This window comes from Solanum lycopersicum, chromosome 8 (genome assembly GCF_036512215.1).
Source record: "Solanum lycopersicum chromosome 8, SLM_r2.1".
Lineage (NCBI taxonomy): Eukaryota > Viridiplantae > Streptophyta > Magnoliopsida > Solanales > Solanaceae > Solanum > Solanum lycopersicum.
In genome coordinates, this window is record NC_090807.1 from 60,994,601 (window position 1) to 61,017,328 (window position 22,728).

The following is a 22,728-nucleotide window of genomic DNA, read 5'->3' on the forward strand; positions in this document are numbered from 1 at the left end:
AACACTCGTTTCGTTTTATGATGATGGATTCTATTTTTTGATAAGGATATGAATAACAATATTCTTATTGAATTTTAATTTGAGGACGATTCATAGGATAAAATTAGTAAGATAATCACACAGACCAGTAGTAGATCCAAGCTTGAGGATGGATACACCCACAAAAAAAAATTATCCATTATTCTAATAATATTAATTTACAATCTACTTATAATAATATTAATTTACAATCCTCTTATTGAGGAAAAACATACACTGAAGAAGAAGAACCAGAAAAGGAACAGGCCAAGCAAACTGAAGAGAGATGACTTGGGAGGTGGGCCGTTAGTTTTTAACATGGAAATGTTAAATTTAGTGGTTGGGATTAAAATAATATCCATTAGGACCATGTCTATCGAGTGGTATATACTAAGGACCAAAATAATCTAATTCACATATATGAAGCGATTATTTTCTCCAAAAATTTTTTGACTATATTTAGAAAGTTTTTATATTTCTTAAAATTCTTTTCTTTCTTTTACTTCTTATTAAGAATTTTTCTTCACATAATACACGAGTATTTATAGAAAGACTAAAAACTGTTTAGTGATACAATAATCAAAGAAGAATATATAAATTAAAAAATAATTGATTTGGAAGATTAATTTACGTGTAACGTGGATTAGTTAAGTAGTGATAAATTAAAAATAAATAAATAAAGACTCATATTGTGTACGACTCCAATAATTTTTCTTCTAGAGTGAAAAAATAATTTTAAAAGATCTAAATTTTTTAATATTAAATGTAAATGTCGATAGTTAACTACTGATAATAAATAACACTTGAAACACATGTCATAATATTTTTCCAATTTTGAAATAAATATCAATGTTTTTTCATTTGTATCAAATATCATTGTTTTAAATGATATTTCACACTTGATAATCATTATTTTTAGGTCAATCACATCAATTTTTTGTTTTTGTCGAGAATTTTTTCTAATTTTCTTTTCGATATTAATTTTAAATGTCATCAAATAAATGTCGCGAGTAGCTATACTTTTTTATAGTAAACCTAACTGATTTATTAGTGAATAACAACTCCAAGGAAATCAAGCATGTAGGCTGATTTCAACAGGAAAAGTTACACGAGAAAAGCAAAAGTAGATAACAGAACAAAAGTAACATAAAAACATATCATCATCCATCATAATTGTAATCTCAGCAAATTCAATTGAGACTTAACAATCCACAAGCTTGATCTCCACATTCTCAATGGAGATACCTTCACCGCCTTTCTTTGGTACCAGAGTCACCGCGATAGTATCTTCATCTTCCAAACCAATGTCCTCCAACAGTTCTGTTATCGCCAGCTGGAAATTAACCTTCGCGATATGATCATTCTCGCCAGCTCTGTGAACATGTGGCAAACTAGTATAACTCCCCGCGAACTCTGCCTTATCAAGCTCATTTGCGTTCACATTGTTGTCCACGTTCAGGAACACATCGAACCTTATGTACCCTCTGTTATCATATCTTATGTTATTGAACGTTAACATCTCCTCTTGTTCATTTTTCTCTTGTTGAGTCCGCGATGAAGCTGGCCTGTTGATAGCAAATGAAATAGTCTTATCCATCTTCGCGAGTGGGAATACCTCGTTTGCTGGGGGGAGTGTACTTGTATTCACTTTCCCTACGGACGCCTTTGATTTTGGTTTGAAATTACGCCATGGAGTTGGCATTGGTGCGTAATCATACCCCATTTTCTTCGTGTCCAAACAGTCCCTGACTTTCACACGGTAAGGATTTTTGTGTTCGTCGTAGAAAAAGAACTCGGAGTTCAACCAATCCTTTTCAGATATATCTCTTCTTTTACCTCCTATTGCCTTCCATTCGTTCCACATCCGGTCCACATTGCCGTGATGGCAATAGAAAACCGGGTCCAAACCAGCTGAGTAGAAATTACCCATATCCTCACCGTAGGACACATCACCGTTAGGAAATTTTGAACCACGGACAGTACCAGCCCAAATATGTACAGGAATATGAGGGATGGTTTCAATGGTTCCCGGTGCTTCAACGTTATTCCCAAGAACGTAAGGCGCACCGAAGAACAAGAGAGGACATGGAGCATTAGTTACCATTTGACGGTACATTAGGGTTAAATTATTGCTCATCAACTGGAGTTGAGTTGTTTCAACTTTATCCCCAAATGAACCAAGATCCAAAACCGTTCCATTACGGACTTGTTGATTACGCCTTTCATCGTAGAGGGAAGAACCTTCACGATCGAACATGGGAGGTAAACGCATGCCCTTTGGATGATCCCAATTCCAGTATGGTAAAGCGAAAGTTGGATCATCAATGAGTTTCCCCAATATTCTTTCGTAAAAGTACAAGTACCATCGATGGAACGGGAAGAAAAGCCACGAGTTATGAACTTGTAACTCTTTGCCACCAATTATATAAGCACCGTTACAATAAGCACAGTGTATATTAGCTTGTTGCTTAAACCCTAGAGGGTTTAACGGTTCTGTCTTGTCAAGATCCCTCATTCGACTTATGGCCAAATTATACTTCGCGATATACTCCTCATCTACAGCATGAGCAGGGGTACGGATACGGAGTTTAGTCATAGAAGGGAACTTGTAATATGGAATGGTGTCAAAGTTAGTCGGCATAGGAGGGGGACAACAAGAATAGGGTACAAGTGGACCATCCGATATGGTGGCTCTACCACAAGTTTTGAGATCAGGGGATGGAATAGGAGTAGCCGATGCCGCTAATGGTATAGCATTAGCAACACCATAAAGACCTCCTAAACCAAGAAGAACATTCCTTCGATCAACAGAATTCGTTTCATCTTGGTTACCGTTATTATTGATAACCTTGCATGAAACTTTGAATGTTTTGTTACGTTTTCCATGAAGGAAAAGTTGAGAGGGCTTAGGAGTGGAACCTAAAGAAGTAAAAGGAGTTTTGAGCGTTGTAGTAGTAGTACTACTACTACTATTGCACACTACACTTGCCATTGCTAATAGCTTTTGGTTGATGAATTATTTGGTTCCAACCTTGCATTATATAATATGTTGCTAGTAAGTAAAAGTTTAGAGGCTCACCTAACACTCCAACATATACATGCGGTAGGTGGGAGAGATTGAGATAGTAATAATTTTGAGTCTTAATAGAATGTAGTAGCTAGATGATTCAAATAGGAGTGTACTTTTATTTCAAAATAGAAAGATAATAGTATTGGTGTAGATATTGTGAATACTTGAACTCTAGTCGTTTGGTGTGAATGATTACGCCAAATAATCATGGGATTAAATTGCAAGTGTCTTGATTGGTATGTTTGAAATAATTTATCCTAATTAGTATCGAGATAAGTTATTTCTTTCTTGGGTGGTATAATAATCACGGGAACAAATAAGCAAATGTCAAAAAATATTATTTTAACCCCTTTTTAGACATCATTTTTCACATTCATAAAGGATACTTTTCTAAACAAATAAATTGTTCTTAAAAAATTTATGCAACGTCTATTATTTTGAATAAAACAAACCAAACACTAAATATAAAAAATAATCTCATCATAACTTGAATTCAAACCAAACAACTCCATAATGGCAAAATCGTGATTTTGTCAAAGGAGATTCAAAATATAAAAAAGTAAATATACGAAAAGCTTAAGAGATTCAATATTTATTATATATAATGTGATTTTTTTATAAAAGAGATTCAAATGAACCCTTTTTGACACTTTTGGCTCCTGAACACCAATATATAGTATTTCATACGTTTTTAAAAAATGACCTAGTTTTCCTTTAGTTTATTTTGAAAAGAAAAACTTTTTTTTACAATACTTTTAACTTTAACTTTTCATGTGACATGACTAAATCGTTCTTTTTTAAACTAATGAAGTATTAATTAGAATGCACATGTGATTCCCGCTTTGGAACCTGGAGAGCTTTTATTTTGAAATGAATTGATCATACGATACATCAGCATATAATAGTATTGTCCATGAATTTCATTTCTTATTATGCAATGTGTATAATGGGTCCTATCGACTCTTCATGCTGATGGGGGACAGATATATAATTCAAATACTTTTTCGCTTTTAATTTGTTTGGTTTTATTTAAAATATGAAAATTGATCAAATTGATATTCCCTCTATCTCTAATTAGTTGTTCATTTTAGAAGTGACACACATATTAAGGCACCAATTATTATCATAGGTTAGTTATAATTTTAATCTTAACTTAAAAGATTATGTAACTCCTCCAAGTATAATGAATGTATTTTTTGGTACCAAAAAGCATGCATTACAACTTAGTAGTATTAGAAATTTTCCAGAATTAAATAAAGACATATTAGAAAAAAGAATTGTTGTCCTTTCTTGATTTCTTAAAATAGACAAGTAAATAGGGATAAATATAAAAAAAATATAGACAAGTAAATAGAGACAGAGAGAGTATTTATTTTAGATCGGAATATAGAATCTTTGAATTTATATATTCATGAGCCATTTAAATATCCCTTTTTACTTTGAAAATAACTATATTGCTTTTTTCAAATACTAACAATTTTCTTAACAACAAAATTTTAAGATAAACAAATTGAAGTGGAGAGAATATTGTTATATTGCCCTTATTAAAGTGTTAGTCTATTGATCGAAAAAAACATTGATGCTTTTACAAAGAACTTTAAGATTAATAATAAATTACTCAAAAAATTTCAAATAAAAAATTCACTCCACGTTCAATGAATATCCTAAATTACGATCAACAATTTGCAAAAATGAACTGGCGGTGGGCCTGTACTCATCCATAAAAATTTTGTAATTTTAGATTTTTTTTAAAAAAGAATTTGGAAAATCATTTTAAACTAAAAGGATATATATGTGTGTGAGAGAGAGAGAGATATTCCCTGTATGAATTCTCGTTTCGTTTGAACACCTATAAAAGGACATAAATTGGCTAGTTCACATTATTATAGTTTAAAGCAGAGTGAGCAAAGATCGAGCGATTTATTTAAATATTTTTATTAAAAAATTAGATGTTATTTTATTTTTATATTTCGAATGTTTAATGAAAATATTAACTCTATTACTAATTACTCAGTAACTACATCTAAAAAAATTTAAATTATCATATATTAGTAGTAGCTATGTTTATCAATCAATGCCCCCACATTGAATCAATTAACCCGCTATTTTTTATTTTATAATACACCACGACGAAAATTGTGTTTACATGGAAAATAACAAACTTGTACATTGTTTTCTTCTTTTAGAATTCCAATATTTTATCTATCACGTGTTTCACACTCACAGTGGAAATGAAATAATCACAGAAAAAGAAAGTGGAACCAAAAAAAAAGAAAGTGGGTAATTGAAGTAATGTCATAATGATAAAGTTTACGTATATAATTATATAATTTTTTAAAAATTTTATTCGTGAAATTTCATTAAATATATTAATGTATTTTCTTTTATCAATAATGAAGGGCGATCATAGCAAGCTTTTCTATTGCGTGGCATTTTTTTCTAACGAACCCCACTCCATCATTCGATTATATTGGAGTAAAATGTTTTTTTTTTATATAACTTTTTTGGAAAATAACTTTTTTGTTACAAAGAGAAGATAAGGTTTGTGTAAAAGTTTTTGAGATTTATTTATGAAATTACACTAGATATATATTTGGTTGATTCACAATTATGTGATGTACTTTTACAGATAGCATTATTATAAGGAATAATGTCAAAATTACTTTTGAACTATATAAAATAGGTTATTTATACCCTTCATTATATTTTGGGATAAAAAATATCTCCGTTATCATCTTAGTAAACCACAACTACTCCTAAGAAGTGTCAAATTTTTGGTGACATGGCTAGGCACGCAGACGTTGCCAATTCGAATTTATTATAAAATCTAGACCTATAGCGATGACTAAGTCGCCACAAAAGCCACAATATCACTATTATTATAATCGTCATCTCTTTAACCCGAAAAACAAAACTATCATGATTTTTTTTATCACAATATTTTTCTTCTTTGAAATAGTTTATAATTTATTTTAAATAAGGTATAAAATTTCCAAATTTGGGATAGTGCTCCAAACATATTTTTCAACTCCATAAATTTCAAATAAAATATTTTTTCTTATCTTTACAAAAAGTTTAATTAGACAAAACTTCATTTCAACTCTAATTTTATAAATTTCAAATAAAATAAACAATAATTAAAATATTTGGCCAAACGCTTACTTTTATCTTGCAATAATTAAAACCGTAATGGATGCAAGGTCATATAGGTTTCTAAATTGTTTCGATGAAAAAATATTATTTAAAATGTTTGAAAAGGGAGGGACAGATAAGGTAGGAAATTAAGATTTATAAATGCTTGATTAATTAATATTCCACTTAAGATTATAAATAAAAAGATAGACAAATTAAAAATTTAAACCCCCCCCCCCCCACCTCCCTTATCAATTAATAACATGATTCATGAAATCATGAGTTGGTATTATAATTATAATCATACAATGAATGTGATGGAGGTGTGACATGACACTTGTATAATTTATTTATTTTTCACTGTCGAAAAAATTATTTAACTCTTCTTTTCAATTTTTTTTTGACTAATTAATATTTTAAAGAAATTGATAAATATCTTTTATTATTTTCTTCGTACGTAGCACAGCGTTTTTCTCGTGTCCTACCATGTTTTGACCAAATCCTTTAGATCTCTATGTTTGAATTGAAAAATCATACTTTCATGTGCTTTTTATTGTTCTTTGTCAGGTTACTTTATGAGCCTTTAACGTGGTATAATCATATACTTCAGTTTTTAAATTTATCTATCATTATTTGAATTGATATAAAAATAAAATAAAAATTATGTCTAAAAAATATATGATCTATTAATGTAAAAAAAAATTCTGGTCATAAAATATTTCATTAAAAGTTTAAAAAAAATTAAAATTAAATTATTTATAACTACAAAAATGTAATATTTATTTTGAAACGAATTAAAAATAAAGTATATGTGTACAGAAAAAAATTGATAATAAAATGCCACTAATAGAATATATCTTTCATATAATTATATTTATTGTATTATATGCTGTTGAGCACTATTATTATACCTTGATCAAGCTTTTGAGAAAGCAATTTCTTTTTTTAAAAAAAAAAGAAGAAGAAAAGAAAATCGTTATTTAAGAAGAGTTGAAGTGTTTTATCAATTTTTTCTGAAAAAATAAAGTAAATTTGAATAGTAACAAAAACTATTATTTCTAGAAGCAATAAAGTAAATAAATTTTTCTTCGCAAAAACACTTTTAAAATATGACCCAAAAAAAACTTAATAAATAAACCTTTTCAACAAAAGATCTTTTTTTTTCTTTGTTGCACCTATAAAGTATTACAAAAAAGTGATTCCCTCTCTTAAGAATTTTTCGTTTTATTTTGGGTCCTTTAAGTTGCACATATTTACGGTTCCTTAATATGGTGATTAATAAAGATAAAAATAAAAGATAATCCGATTCACTAAAATCTTTACGACGTACAAAATTTAGGAAAAAGCTTAATCACAAAGGTTTACTATACGTAATTTTACCTTACATATCTATCAAAAATTATTTTCAAGATTTAAATCAATATATTGATTAATACTTATTTTAAAAAATCTTTTTTTTCTTCTACAAAACTATCAAAATATATTCATGAATCATGAGAACATAGTGTAGTCACTACACACTGAGACTAATTTGGTACTAACACTCATAAATAATCGTTACGAAATTAAGTAAAATATAAAGAGAGATGAATTCACAATATTGAATAAAAGATAAAAACGTGATTCATAATCTTAAAAGTAAAAACCTGCAATTATTTTATAACATGAGTGTTAAGTGGTACATTTAATTTAATTCAAAGAAAAGCTTTAATAACCCGAAATCGAAATCTCTTAATTTAAAGTCAAAATAAACCCAACTGCTCTATTTATTATTTTTGAAATTCGTATGTTAGGTGACAGTGGGAGATAAAATAATAATTTTCTAAAAAAACGAATCAAGGTAGTTAAGATATAGTACTTAATTAAATTAAATGTAGAAACAGTAGAAGTGATGCAAAATCATAGAGAAGACTATTTATTATTATCCTTATAAATCAAAATTTTTATACAATTGGATCCGAAATTGAGAAAAAAAATAATACAAAATTAGTTGGATATTCCATAATAAATACATGATTGATTAACAAAAATCATTATTATCATGTGCATCAGCATGGATATGCTAGAGAGCTTCTAGTCTTCATTTTTCCTTGGTCACATTTCTTATTTGACTAATTTTCGAGCTATATTAGATTATGTTAATTTAATATTATATCATTATAATTTAAATATTAAATAATTTGAAAGTATTAAAACTTGCGAATTTTATCATATTAATATAATTAAAAATTATATCTTAAAATTTTGATTAAAATTTATGTAGTTTGACTTCCAAAAAGTAATATACAAGTATTTTCGAAAATGAAGGAGTATATAATTAAGGAAAGATTATATAAATTGATATCTTTTAATAAATAATGACCGATTTTAGTAACACATTTTATTTATTACTATTTATAGCAATATATAACAATACTATATTAAACCTATAATATGTATTAAAAGTAAATTATGTATGCAATATATATGTATTATAACTGTTTTTAAAAAGTATATTATGCATGTTTGGAAAGAAATTGAAACTTTGAATTATAAGTGTATTAAAATGTGTAATAAATATATTAACCATCAATAAAATTTGTATTATATGTAAATAATAAATTGTTCTTTATAATGTATTAAAATTGTATTCTCAATATATTAAAAGTGATCATGTAAAAAAATATTATTGCTATAAATGGTAAAGATTTTCATAATATAGTATATTTTTGTAATGGAAAACAATGGAGTTCTGATTGAAGCATACTTATTGTTGATATTTAGGGGGTCAAATGCATTTTTTTAAAGTTAAGGTCTAAAATGTAATTTTAAGGAGTAGGGTTGAATATGGATCTAGATAGGAGGATCTGGTTAAAAAATAGAAATAGGCCGGCCCATTAATTGAGCCCAGACCAGCTATGTTGTGTTGGGTCCAACATGGATCAGCCTGGCCCACTTGACATGTTTAGATTCCCATTCAGATTATCCAACAAAATTAAAGGTGTATTTCACGGGTCGGTTTGGATTGGTTATTCGTTAATATCAAAATCAAATTAATTTACTAGATTTCAAAATTATCAAAATCAAACCAAGCTAACTATAACATATATTTATCGGTGTAGTTGTTATCAGTTTCAGTTTCGATTTGGTTCAATTTATCAGTTATTAACCATAGACAAAAATAAAAGAAACAATTTATTCAAAACGTGAAAATAGTGACAATAATCGGTTCAAAATGAAAACAGTTAGAATGAGTCACATTACATAACTCTCAAGTATGGGATTTACTATGAATAAAGCTTCAAATTCGTTATTCTGGCCTACAACGAAGATACAATGACATTTTCAATCTCATAAAGAATTGTCATAGACACTCATATACATGAAATCAATAAGATAAATATTCTCATTTTGGACATTTTTGTTTCATAAGTAAATTATAAATAAATTTTGATGAAAACACATATAAGCTTTTAAAATCGTTTATAAGAATAATATAATCTATATGTATAATAATAAAATATACGTATATAATTTGTGGATTCAATTATTTCTTCATTTTTTGAACAATATCATAATCAACTCAAATACTATTGATTTTTAAAATGTAAAACTAAACCATACCTAACCAAATAAAATCAATTTATTTAATCTAACTTATTTGATTTGAATCAATTTCATCTAAACCATAAACACCCTCAGTGGTATACATTAATTAATAGAATTATAAAATATTATAATATTAATTATCAGCACTTTCCGTATAAAAGTGCTGGTAATTGTCAAAAAGTGCTGGTAATATTTGTCTTTTTTAAATCATTGTGATATAAGACTCTGCATGTTTTTAATCTTCAATAATTTAAAATGTGCATTATTGGTCTCTTTATATAAAAAAAAATGTTATGTACTAATTAATTATTTTACCATCAAATGTGAAGTAACCATACCAATTTAAGTGTAATATATGTGATGAAATGAATAAGAGTACTAACTTTTATAATTTTTTTGATATTCAGAATCAAAAAAGTGCGTAACTTAATTAGTTGAATGCCTAATAATTAGTTGTAGCTTAATCAGATGTATTAATAGCTAGCTATTCATCTTCTTTGGGTTACCAATTTATATTCATCGATTTCTTCTTCATTGATGTTTACATATGATTTTCTTGGTACTTTTTACATCAACATTTTCTAGATTTTCAATTTGATCTTTGATACTTATATTGGGTGCTTATTAAATTCGAATTCATGCCTTATAAAACTTATTTCTAAGGACAACACTCTCGATATGATTTTTTTCTCTCATCATAGATTAAACTCGAAATCTCTAATTAAAGATGGATGAATCTCAATCATCCTATCACAATCCATGTTGAACAACAGATATATATCTGATCTAAGTCGTAAAGTCGGGAGATATATTTAACTATAGAAGAAGTAGTTGCAAGATACAACTTTTATTACCAAAAACATCAACATAAAACCATAAAAGAGAAGACAAACAAATAAATAACAACTTAGCTCTTAGCACACATAAAAACTAAAAATTCAAACATCAATTTGCACAAGCAAGAGTATTAATCTCAACACTTCCAATAGTAATCTCTTTACCTCCAGATTGTGGCACAACAACTACAACAATCTCTTCTTCATCTTCAAGTCCCAAATCCTCCAAAATCTCACTAATACCCAAACTCATAACAGCAGGAGTACCACTACTACTACTACTACTCCCAGCAGCATGGACATGAGGCAAATTCGCAAAGCTACCGACATACTCAGTCCTATCTAGTACCTTCGCCTTCACACCTTCATCTTCGTTGATAAATACGTCGAACCTTATGTATTCATTTTCATCGAATGTCATGTTGTTGAAAACGAGAAGTTCCTCTTCGATGTCCTTGTCTTGTTGAGTTCTTGAGATGTTTGGCCTTTTGATGGAAAATGATAATGTTTTTTTCAATGTTGAAGGGAATATTTCTGTGGAGGGTTTTACATTTTTAGGGTTTTTTTTAACTTTTTGTTTACGTGGAACTGGCTTGTAATTTTTCCATGGAATAGGTACATTTTGGTATTTGTAACCTAATTTCTCATTGTTTATGCAATCTTGGACAGTTACTTTCACAAGGGTACGATTTTCATCATAGAATAAGAAGGCACTATCTAGCCAATCCCTGTTATACGAACGATATGGTTAATAAAAATATGCATTCAATAATAAATTAAGCGAATGTTTGGACATACTATAATAAATTGAATTGAAACGAAGAAAATACAGTTTAGATCGAAATAACGTTGATGCTTTTACAAAGAACCTTGAGATTAATAAATTACTCATGAAAGGAGCATCAAATTAAATAAAACTTATAGTCTAGTCTAGTATTTGTTATCAAGTTGAAAATGATATATGGAAGTTACAATTGTACTGTACTGTTGGCATTAATATAAATTAGAAATGTTCTTTTTTTTTTATATATATTTTTGTGAGTTATTTGAAGTGAAAATTATAAAAATCGTTTTATGTTAATTTGTTACAATTTTATTTCCAAAAAAAAAAAAATATTTGGAAAAAGGTGAATTATTCATAACTCGTGGGTAAATTTTAGATGACATGGTTATAATTTAGTAGCTTAAATATGGAATCAAAATGAGAGAAATCTTTGGTTCAAATCTCATCATCATGTACAAGTAAAATTAACTTTTTAACGTGTTTGACTCATGATAAAAAAAAATATATGACATACACATGAAGGTGAGATTTATCCTTCAAATAATCACAAGTGTGTTCCCAAGATACAATAGGTAAGTTTTTAGATGCGATAATAATATGCTTAACTAATATTCTTTTCATCTCAAGTTTGTGATGTACTTTGACTGATCCACATATATACATATAATATCTAAGATTTTTTTTAAAAAAAAAAATTTATGACCTAAAAGAAGTTATCAGTATTCATGCAACTACAAATCAAGTGGTATGTTAAGGATAAAAATGTAGTTTGAAGTTAATTTTTGTCTAAATATAAAAATATATCATTCATTTATAAATAACTTTTTTTAAAAAATTATATCATATAAATTGACACAGAATGATTACGTACCTATCATTGTAGTCACGTCGGTTGCCTCCTAAAGTCTTCCATATTGTCCACATCCTATCAACATTAGCATGATGAGCATAGAAAATGGGATCTCTAGCAGCTGAATAAAAAGTTCCCATATTCTCCCTAAACTTATTATTTGGGTTACCAACCCATCGATGGACAGAGTTATGTGGTACATTCTCAATCGTACCCATACCACGAATCGGCTGCTCCCCGCCGCGTATAGGGTTTCCAAAAAATAGTTGAGGACAAGGTGCATTCGTGAGCATTTGTCGATACATCATAGTAAGATTATTATTGATTTTTTGTTGATCGGATGCATCGAGGTCTATCGTAGTGAACCCTAAATCGACAACATTAGGAGGAAAATGGTTTTGGTTACGATTAGGATCGTACAATGGTGAATTAACATCATTGTACAAAGATGGTAATTGCATACCAACTTGACTATCGTAGTTCCAAAATGGTAAAGCAAATGTATCGTCACCAATCAATGAACCAAGAATTCTTTCGAAGAAATATAAGTACCATCTATGAAACGGAAAAAATAGCCATGAGAAATGAACTTGTAATGGTACACCGGGAAACCCTAGTTCTTTGTAACCAGAGTTGCAATAAGCACAATGGATATTGGCTTGTTGAATGAAGCTTAATGGATCATCTTTGTCTAATGATTTCATTTTTTGAATGGCAGTGTTGTATTTGGTTATGTATTCTTGTGTCACATTATGTGCGGCTGGTCTAATTTTGACTTTTGACACGTTAGGAAGTTTGTAAGTAGGGATATTAGTTAGGTCTTTTGGGAGTGGTGGACAACACGAGAAGGGTACTTGTGAGCCATCAGGTAGACTAGCTGTGCTACATGTTGAGAAGTCAGGGGGTGGTACCGGTGCACCTAGGGCAAATGGCTCATTGGGTACACCGATAAGATTAGATGCTCCATAGAGCCCACCTAGACCAAGGAGGACATTTCGTCTATCAAGTTTTCCTGGAAAAGATTTTCCTTCATTATCGTCATCATTGATAGTGTTACTATTTTTTATTTCACAATTCACCTTAAAGTTATCGATACGTTTTGGACGGATGAAAATTTTGGATGGGGATGAGGAAATGCTAGGACATGAAGTTAAAAGAAAATTAGAGGCCATAACTCTATTTTGTGTTTGGTATTGGTAATTGTGTTATGCTAATTGTCTTGTTGAATGAGCTTTTTTATAGTGTAGGATTAGGATTAAAGTGTGGAATAAGCAAAATAGCTGGAAAGTTGTAAAAAAATTATTAGTGTTTAAATATTGCAAGATGATGATCAATTGGTAATTTACAAATTAAAATGGAGGTTTGAAGAGTTAGACTTTAATTAGTGAGAGCTGAAAAGCTGGGTTGTTGCTTGTCAACTTTAGAGTTTTGCTCCATAAGAAATGAAGGATTAAAGTATCTAAACAAGTTGTGCAACTTCATTAATTAATTAACAATGATTAATTAAACTAATACTTTCTAGTGTAGAAATTAGTTATTAATCCTAGGAATTGTGTGAATTAGTGCCACATATAGACTTTTATACTACTATATATGCTTTCTTTCTAAGGAATTGTAGTGAATTGATGTTCGAGCCTTGGGTATGGAGAAAATTTTATTAGAAGCGCTATTTTTGAATCAATTGTGTATTGCGCGATTTAAATTTAGTCGGAGCTTCAGTGGGGGCTTCAAAATTCAGATGGGTTCAGGAAAAACCATCCGAGGGATAATGGTAAAAACACATCTAAATTATCATTTTTTTGCGAGTTTCACACCTTAACTATCACTCGTTCCCCCCCCCCCCCACATATCTGTACTATCACCAGTGGCGGACTCAGAATTTTCAAACAGGAGGTTCAAAAAATAAAAATATAAACGTGTAAATAAGTCTTCGAAATGGGCCCTTTCAATATTTTGGGGTTTAAAACAACACTTTTGGCACGTTTTTAAAATGCTTGAAAAACAGAACTGATTTTTTTAAACAAAAATAAACTAAAACTATAAAGAAAAATAAAGTAAGTGTCGTTACAAGGATTTGAACTTGGGGCATGCAACTTAATATTCAAAGGTTTTGCCATTGAACAATCTATTTATTTGTTATTGAAGAGGTTCAAAATGTATGCATCTACAAAAATACAGAAAATTTACCTTATATATATTGTGTATTTTTTAACCAAGAATGTTCGAATTAACACCCTGAACCCAACGTGAATCCGCCCCTAACTACCACCATATATGTATTAAAAGTCAAAATACACTTAGTTAGTAGATGATGATAGTTATGTAGGAAATAGCGACTTGTGTTTTAATACATACTTAAACTCGAGATGTGTTTTAATCGTGTATAAAAAAATAATAACTAATAATTAAGAGATAAAACTCAAAAATAAAATAATATTATAATCCAAATATGTGTTTAGCAGAGGGAAAGAGTATAGGTTGAGTAAGAGAATATGATTAGTTATGGACCACTTACTATATAGATATCGAGCCATTGAAGCAGTGCGTCGTGCTATAATCGGACACTTTCATTGTGCTATGAGCGGACAATTCCAAAGAAATGGTAAGATATGGATAAGAGTTCTCGCAGATATCCCTATTACCGGGAAACCTACAGAAGTAAGAATGGGAAGAGGAAAAGGAAATCCTACGGGTTGGATTGCTCGTGTGTCCAGGGGACAAATCCTATTTGAAATGGATGGTGTGATTTCAACACTGTTTTATCTTAGATTTTTTATTTAAAATTTACCATATACGTAATTTTTAAATTTAAATTGCTTACCTCAATTAATAATTAGACAATTGCAACCTTTAATTATAAAAAAAAAACAGTATCCTAATCATATCATATATCACCGACGTTCTATATCCACTGAAGTTTTGAAAAATGTGTAATATAAAATATCTCCATGAAAATTAAATATTTTTTAAGGAAACATCTTTAGCGATGCTAAAAGTATTTTATATTTTATTTTGATTTTGATTTTTTATTAGATATTTAATAATTATATTAAAATTAAATTATTCTAAATTCGTACCATATTGAACTTCATTTAAGAAAAATTCCGATTAACATTTTATATTTTCAATTCATGTTTTCGGTGAATATTTGACTTAGAAAATTGGTTAATATTGTAGAGCGACTTCATTATGAGATCCTTAATTTAGGAGAATTATGATTTATGACTTTGACTTTGTCAAATCATTTTGACTTGAAAACGTAGATTAAATAATCGCCCCACTTGATTAGGGTTTGACTATGGAGTGGAACGGATTGAATTTAATTCGTAAAATTTTTAATTTATCATATTTATAAATAATATTTTCTTTTTTAATCCGTCACACCTAGCTATACATAGATTCGCCTTACATAAAAAAAATTCAAAAAAACATTCTTGTTAAATTTGATACTAAAAATAAAATTTATTTTTTCATTAAATTGTATTAATTTAATAGATAATAACTTTAAACTTTATGTTTTAGACATCAACTGGAAACATATAAGAAATTATATTATTTTTATTAAACTAATTAGATATACTATTTTAAATATTTTAGTAAATTTAAACAAATTATCTTAATAGATAATGTTTTATCACTCTTATACCCGCAATCCATCCCACGTCATATTAGTCTAAAAAAACCACTTCAACCCGCTCCACATCTCGCCCGCCCTGCCTTGCATAGCCTCGAACCTATGCCCCTCCCTACATCCGCCTTGCCTGACGTCGTTCCTATACTTGATATAAATATTGTCCTTTTGTTCAAATTTATGTGATATAATTGTAATTTTGAGACTCAAATTTTTATAGTTTTGATGGTAAATTCGAAGATGATAATTAAATTTTTTTGATATAAATTTTGTATATTTAAAAATTACATAAAAGACAATATAAATCAGAATAATTAAAACTTAAAATATTGAAAAATTATTTAAAGTTTTGGGTTAATTTATTTTAATTGACTTTCAAAATTTTAACTATATAGAGTTCAATCCTCTGACGATTTGGCTTTTTTCTTGATACTCAATAGAAAACTTTCATAGTTAACTATATATTCGCCATGCGATAATACTATTTGATTTTCAAAAGATTGAAAAAAAGAAGCGACTATAGAGTGAATGTAAAAGTTCAAAGGAAGTTTCATAGCAATAGATAAGCTTATTGCTGGCATAAACAAATATATACTCTTCATGGCATGTTAATGAAGTCCTCGTCAACGTCACATGTATTCTCGCTAGAAATTTAGCGCCGAGTGAGATATCAGTTCAATTAGTCTTGTCATACCATATTTAGCGTTTCTTCCTATTTTACCCTCACTTTATAAGTGATTTTTCTTAGAAATTGTAACTTTTTTTCTTTTTATATTGTATTGTTCTACTTTATTTTAAATTCATAAAAATAAATTAAATTATTTTTCATTCAATCATATGTTACTTCAAAAATTGTTTAATACTCTTTAATATGTGTAGGGGTTGATTTACTACTATTATAATGAATATTAAAATGATAATTAAATAGCATCACCGATTTTTAGTTTATTTATTCAATTTATAAGGTTTTCCATTCGTAAAAGAAATGAATAAATTTAATTTACATATAAGAATAAAATTGAAAGAATACGAAAGAAAAGATCATGAATATTATATTTATGTCTTTCAAATTTCTTCGTTCGATTAAATTTTGTTTACCTTTTCTTTAAAATATTTTATCTCTATCTCAATTTGAAGTTGAAGAACAATTTATAATTTTGAAAGAGTTCCTTTAAATTAGTATATAGAAAGAGTACGTAGAAATAAAATAAATCGTAGAGATGAAAAATTATAAAAATATAAAATAGTTAGCATAATAAATTTGAACAATTGAAATTGAAAAGGAGAAATGGCATAAAGAATACGAAAAGAATAATGATAAAAAAACATAATTATGTTCCAGTCCCAAAAAATAAAATTCACCGGAAAACTGAAATAAATGTTAGTTGTGTAGAATCGAACCCATTACATTAAGCCAAATTTCTAAACCCCCTTAACTGCTAAGCTATATATATATATATATATATATATAAGGTTCTTATAGTGAGAAAGTCAGCTTATACTCACGTAATATATCTGTCATTTCAATTAGTAAGATCAAAACTAAGGTTTTGCTTTTATACTTACTATTTTGTTTTTCTCTAATTTGCATTTTCATTATTGATTCTGCTATTAAATTATAGTAATTTTACGTGTTTCACTGAAATTTCAGGTATAGTTCAAGAGACACTTATACTTTATCTCTGAAATATATTTAAAAAAACTCTAGGAATCTTAAACTCTTTAATTTTGAATTTATGAATAAAATAAGATCAACGTAAAATCCATTAGACTTCAAATTTTAATCACATATCCAATTGCGTGACTGAAGTGTCATCAATGAGGAATTAATGTCATATGATATATGTTACGATGTGATAATAGATGGTTAGTATTATTTATACGTGTACTAAAATGAAAAAAGAAACGTCAAGTGAAGGTTGAAAGTTAAAAATAGTCTATTGGGATTGCTCTTGATAATCTCGTGTCTTCATCGTAAGAAGGTATTAAAAGGCCTAGAAAAATTATAATATGCATAAAAAATCATGAGAAAGTCACATAAGATATAACATTACCAATTCAAAAGGGATCATAAATTTGAGCCTATGGTGAGAAAACAAAAGTCTAGGCACGATAGAAGGACAAAAGCAATGTAAAATCTACTAGATTTTGAATTTTAATTACATGTCCAATTGCGTGACTAAATTGTCATCAATGAGGAATTGACGTCACATGATGTATGTTAAGACGTAATAATAGACAGTCAGTATTATTTGTTAGATATGTACTAAAATGACAAAACAGGAAAGAAGCATCACGTGAAGGTTGAAAGGAAAAAGAATCTATCTAGCTTGCTCATGACGATCCGGTATCTTCATCATATGAAGGTAATAAAAGTCCTAGGCAAATTATAATACACCTAAAAAAACGTACATAAATCACATATAATCCAAAATAATCACATAAAATATTTTTGATGAATCGCCATCACTCTTGGATGTTGACGACTTTAGAGATTCTTATTCTTTTGCAACGTAATTCTCCTATTTATGGAGAAGGAGCTGTATGGGATTTAGTTCTCCTAAGTGCCAAAACGACAATGCACTCATCGACGTGGAGGATTTAAGTTTATGTGAAGCAACATAGCTGGAACTATAAATCTTGAGAGACCGAGATAACCTCTATTTGAGAGTAAGGGAGGATGCATCATTGCACACCCACCTGGCACCAGAAAAACCCGACTCACCATATTGTTTCTTCAGTCAATTCTGAAAATGTTCCCACAATGTTGGCCTGTAATCATAGCTCCATCAAATTTGTTTCTTAACTAGGAAATCGAGTTTCAGTAATGGACGGTGACATTCCCTTCCACAATTTGAATCACAAAGACTTCTCCTTAAAGAAAGATGGAGGTATTATTGATGTCTTCCACCATTTATCCGATTCTACAGAAAAGAATTCACACATTATGCGCATGCTGAAGTTGAAATATTGGGGGAAAGTAAGAGTGTTTTGGGAATCAGCTATGACTTGTTCAAAATTCTCACAGGGGAAGATGAAGATGAAGATGGTTACGCCAAAGAGACTAGAAAAATACTTCTAAAATTTCCTAGATTGTTGGTCCTTGAAGAAGGGCATACTACTCGGAATGAGCACAACCTTGTGTGGAAAGCACTGAAAAAGGTTGAAATATAGAAGTACATATTTCTGTCTGCAACTTCGTTCCACATTAACATCAAAAAGATGTAAAACACCCTAAGTGTAGCCAGTCTAAAGTTTGGTACAGATTTGGAGCAAAAATAGGCTACTCTTAGCAGTTTCATTGACAAGAATGTCTGAGCGTTGGGAGAGCTTAGGGATATTATTTCACCTTTTGTCCATAAATTTAGCAAAAATGTAAAGAATGTAAGCCCTCAAATGCTCGAAAGGCTAACCTTTACAAGTGTATCATTGTATTCTTTATACTTGTAAGGCTAACCTTCTTTACATCTTAACTATAAGTATGGACAACTGATGAAGTAACATCCCTAAGCTCTTTCAGTGCTCGGGCATTCTTGTCAATGGAACTGCTAATAGAAACCCATTTTTGCTCGGGACCTGCACCTAACTTTGGATAACTATGCTCAGCGTGCTGTAAAATTCTTTGATGTTAGTTTGGAAAGGAATTCTAGAAAAGAGTATTCGCTTCTCTGTTTCAACCTTTCTCAGTGTTTACCACATAAGGCTTTGCTCATTTCGAGTAAGTTGTCCTTCAAGGACCAAAGTTAGAAAGATTTTTCGTATCGCTTTAGCATTACTGTCTTCATCATCTCCTACGATATCCCTGAACGAGTCATAGTTAATTTCCAAAACACTTACTTTCATCCCAGGATTTTAGCTTCTTCAAACTTATAAGGTATGAATATTTTTCTTTTTGCATGAGATAAACATCTGAAGACAAGAACAATAACTTCTTCTTCTTCTTGGGAAAAGAAATCTTTATTGTTCAATTTGTACAAGGGAATGCCCACATTTCATTTCTGAATAAAACTGTATGGAGCTATGATAACAAGCTAACACTTTAAAAATCTTCATAAATGACTGAAGAAATACAGTGGTGAGTCAATCTTATCTGGTTCCAGGTAGGTGTGAGATTACGCGTTCTCCCTTGCTTTCAGATAGGGACTCTTTCAGCCTTTCAAGATTTACATATCCTGCTATGTTGTTCCACTTGAACTCAAATCATCCATGTTGATGAGGATACATTGTCTCTTTGGCACTTTGGAGAACTAAATTTCACATAGTTCCTTCTCTAAAATAGGAGAATCCCGGACTACAAAAAAATGTTCCTGAAGCCGTCAACATCCAAGAGTGATGGTGATTCTCCAAAATATCTTCTTTCGTGCCTCACTTGAGTTCTCTAAGCCTGCAGATGACATAAGTTCAAGAATTTAAGAGTAAACCATAAATAGATTAGAGAGCAAGAGTTTACAAAATATTTAAAAAGAAAAGTGATTGATAGGGCGAAACTACTATACTTACAAGAGAAGAGAAGATGTACTTTCACTCCAAATGGACATAAAAACTGAAAAGATGAGTAAAAATTTGGTTCCTAATCGAACAATCACTTAGTTATACCAGTATACTCTTTGGATTTGTTCGTTGTTTTACACATGCTTGAGATAAAAGAAACAATCTCATCTGTTGCATTCAACATAGGAGCCGCCTTCTCCTCAATAATAAAAACATCATATCATTTTCATCTTCCTCCTCCTTCTCAATGATAAAAACATTAGGATCACTCTTTGAAACAGATTTATCCCATGAATTCATCTTCCGCACCTAAGTCAAAATACATGATTTTTGTTATCAACAAAAATTCACAATATTTGTATCTTAAAGATGTTTTTCACAATAACAACACTAACCTCAATAAGAAAAAAAAATTCAACCAGAAAATAAAGAATCAAAAACTTTGAATTTTAAAAACTGTAAAGTAGAGCAATATTGACTAATGAGTTGGAATAAATTGAATGCATAGAAACACTTATATAGAATGAAATTAAATAACAACATAAAAAACGTGAGTTAGACACGCCTTTTATGCGTGAGAGAAAAACGAGAAATAGAGATGAGGAAAAATAAAAAAAACGTATGTTTACCGTGTTGTGACAGACTATAATCCTCTGACAAAAATATAAAGTGTGAACATTAATTCTTCCAACTGTGTCACATGAATTGTCAAAATTTGTGTCTTTTTCAAAAAGGGTATTTTTGGAAAAAAAAATTTCTTCGTTCCAATTTAATTTAATTAGTGTACAATTTTTCAAAATTGTGGGATCCACTTAACTACACCCCTTAGTTTTAATTCATATCCTTTAGTTATAGCTTTATTATTTTGAATGTAGTTATTATTTGTGTAAATTTTTAATTACTTTGAGTAAAAAAATTAACGATCAATGAAGAAAATACTTCAATTATGGACATCTTTATGCGTCTTTCTCATTAGGTATTGGAATAAAAAATGAGATCGACGACTATAGACCACTGATCTAGAATGTTTCTGATTTGTTTACAATCTAGGGAAAGCAAATTAACAACAAATTATTTTTAAAAAAAAAAACTGCTCAGCTCAACTTTAGTGATAAAGGGTGCTTAAATTTTCTTAGAATCGATTACAAAGGTGACCGAATTAATATAGCGGATGATAGGCTATAGATCGATTACAAACATACACTTAACCACGATTATTTTAACGAGGGACAAGCCAAAAAAATATGTTAATATAGTACTCAAAATGATGAAATTAATGCCCTTTCAGAAACGATAACAAAATTCAATTTTATTTGTTTCATGTAAGCAAAATTAGTGTGAACTTTTAGAAATAAACTCAGGAAAACACTTTCATTACAAATCTTATATTTGATAGTTTTCAAGAATGAACCATGTAATTAGTACGACCTCCTCCGTTAAGAAGTAACCAATAATACTAAACTCTCGGTCATAAAAAATCAAAATATTCATAACGCTTGTGATTTGTTCCACACCCTAATTTAATCAAAATACTTAGCATCAAGTACTTTTCTATCCCTTGATATAATTGCCTGTTAATATCCCTTGGTATAATTGATTCCATTAGAAATTCATTTTTTAATAATTATAGTTATTTCAAAAAATAATTAAAACTGATTCGTCCGTCTTATATTTATCAAATTAAAGGTAATACGAGGTTTGGTATGATTCATCCTGTCTATAAAAAGATCAAATAATTTCATGAAGAAGAACAAATATCTTGGCCTCTAATTTTGTAAATATGAAGATATTATTAAAGTTTTTGATATTATTAAAGTTTTTGAAGAAAAAAAAAAGGAAAAACAACAATGAAAGAAAGATGGACTACTTTTTAAGAGTAAAAATATTTTAGGAATATAAATTAAATAAATTAAAATTTTATATTGATAATCAAACTTCCTCACAACAATATCTAAGATAAATATATAAACAACAAATGGCTAGTACGTTATTTATTACCTTAAATCGATACTTGTCAATATAAATAACTAATAATATAGATATATCATCAATATCGATATCTTGAATTACCAAATTAATTTTTTTCTTTTAGATTAATTGAAATAAAATTTAAGATCAGTGATTTTTTTATCAATTAGAACTATAATTAAATAAAATTTAAACATTGTTGACTCCTTATATTATTTATTTATGGCATGTAATGTGAGTTTTTCTTAGTTCCTGTTATTAATGGACTTCTCGAATTCCCCCATCATGTTAGTATGTTTCATTTTTTTTATTTTGTGTTTGAAGTTCCATTTTTGTTTATCCATAATAAATTTTTTTATT

The 22,728-nt window shown here is 29.2% G+C and overlaps 2 protein-coding genes and 1 long non-coding RNA gene across 3 annotated transcripts; all 3 read right to left on the bottom strand.

Moving 5' to 3' along the window:
* Positions 1-1,170: 1,170 nt before the first annotated feature.
* On the bottom strand, positions 1,171-3,012 carry LOC101258774 (polyphenol oxidase B, chloroplastic-like). The gene is given in 1 exon segment (NM_001309397.1): positions 1,171-3,012. A coding segment is annotated over 1 exon segment (1,791 nt). The 5' UTR covers positions 3,011-3,012; the 3' UTR covers positions 1,171-1,219.
* A 7,607-nt stretch (positions 3,013-10,619) lies between these two features.
* Positions 10,620-13,501, bottom strand: LOC101261257 (polyphenol oxidase E, chloroplastic-like). Its single transcript, XM_004245993.5, has 2 exons — positions 12,300-13,501; positions 10,620-11,372 (listed from the first exon to the last, which is right to left on the bottom strand). The coding sequence occupies exons 1-2, from the start codon at positions 13,448-13,450 to the stop codon at positions 10,754-10,756; spliced, it is 1,770 nt and encodes a 589-aa protein (XP_004246041.1). The 5' UTR covers positions 13,451-13,501; the 3' UTR covers positions 10,620-10,753.
* Positions 13,502-19,847: 6,346 nt separating this feature from the next.
* Positions 19,848-20,934, bottom strand: LOC101267834 (uncharacterized). Its single transcript, XR_011211246.1, has 3 exons — positions 20,796-20,934; positions 20,410-20,709; positions 19,848-20,293 (listed from the first exon to the last, which is right to left on the bottom strand). It is a non-coding gene; the product is annotated as an uncharacterized lncRNA (long non-coding RNA).
* Positions 20,935-22,728: the final 1,794 nt, after the last annotated feature.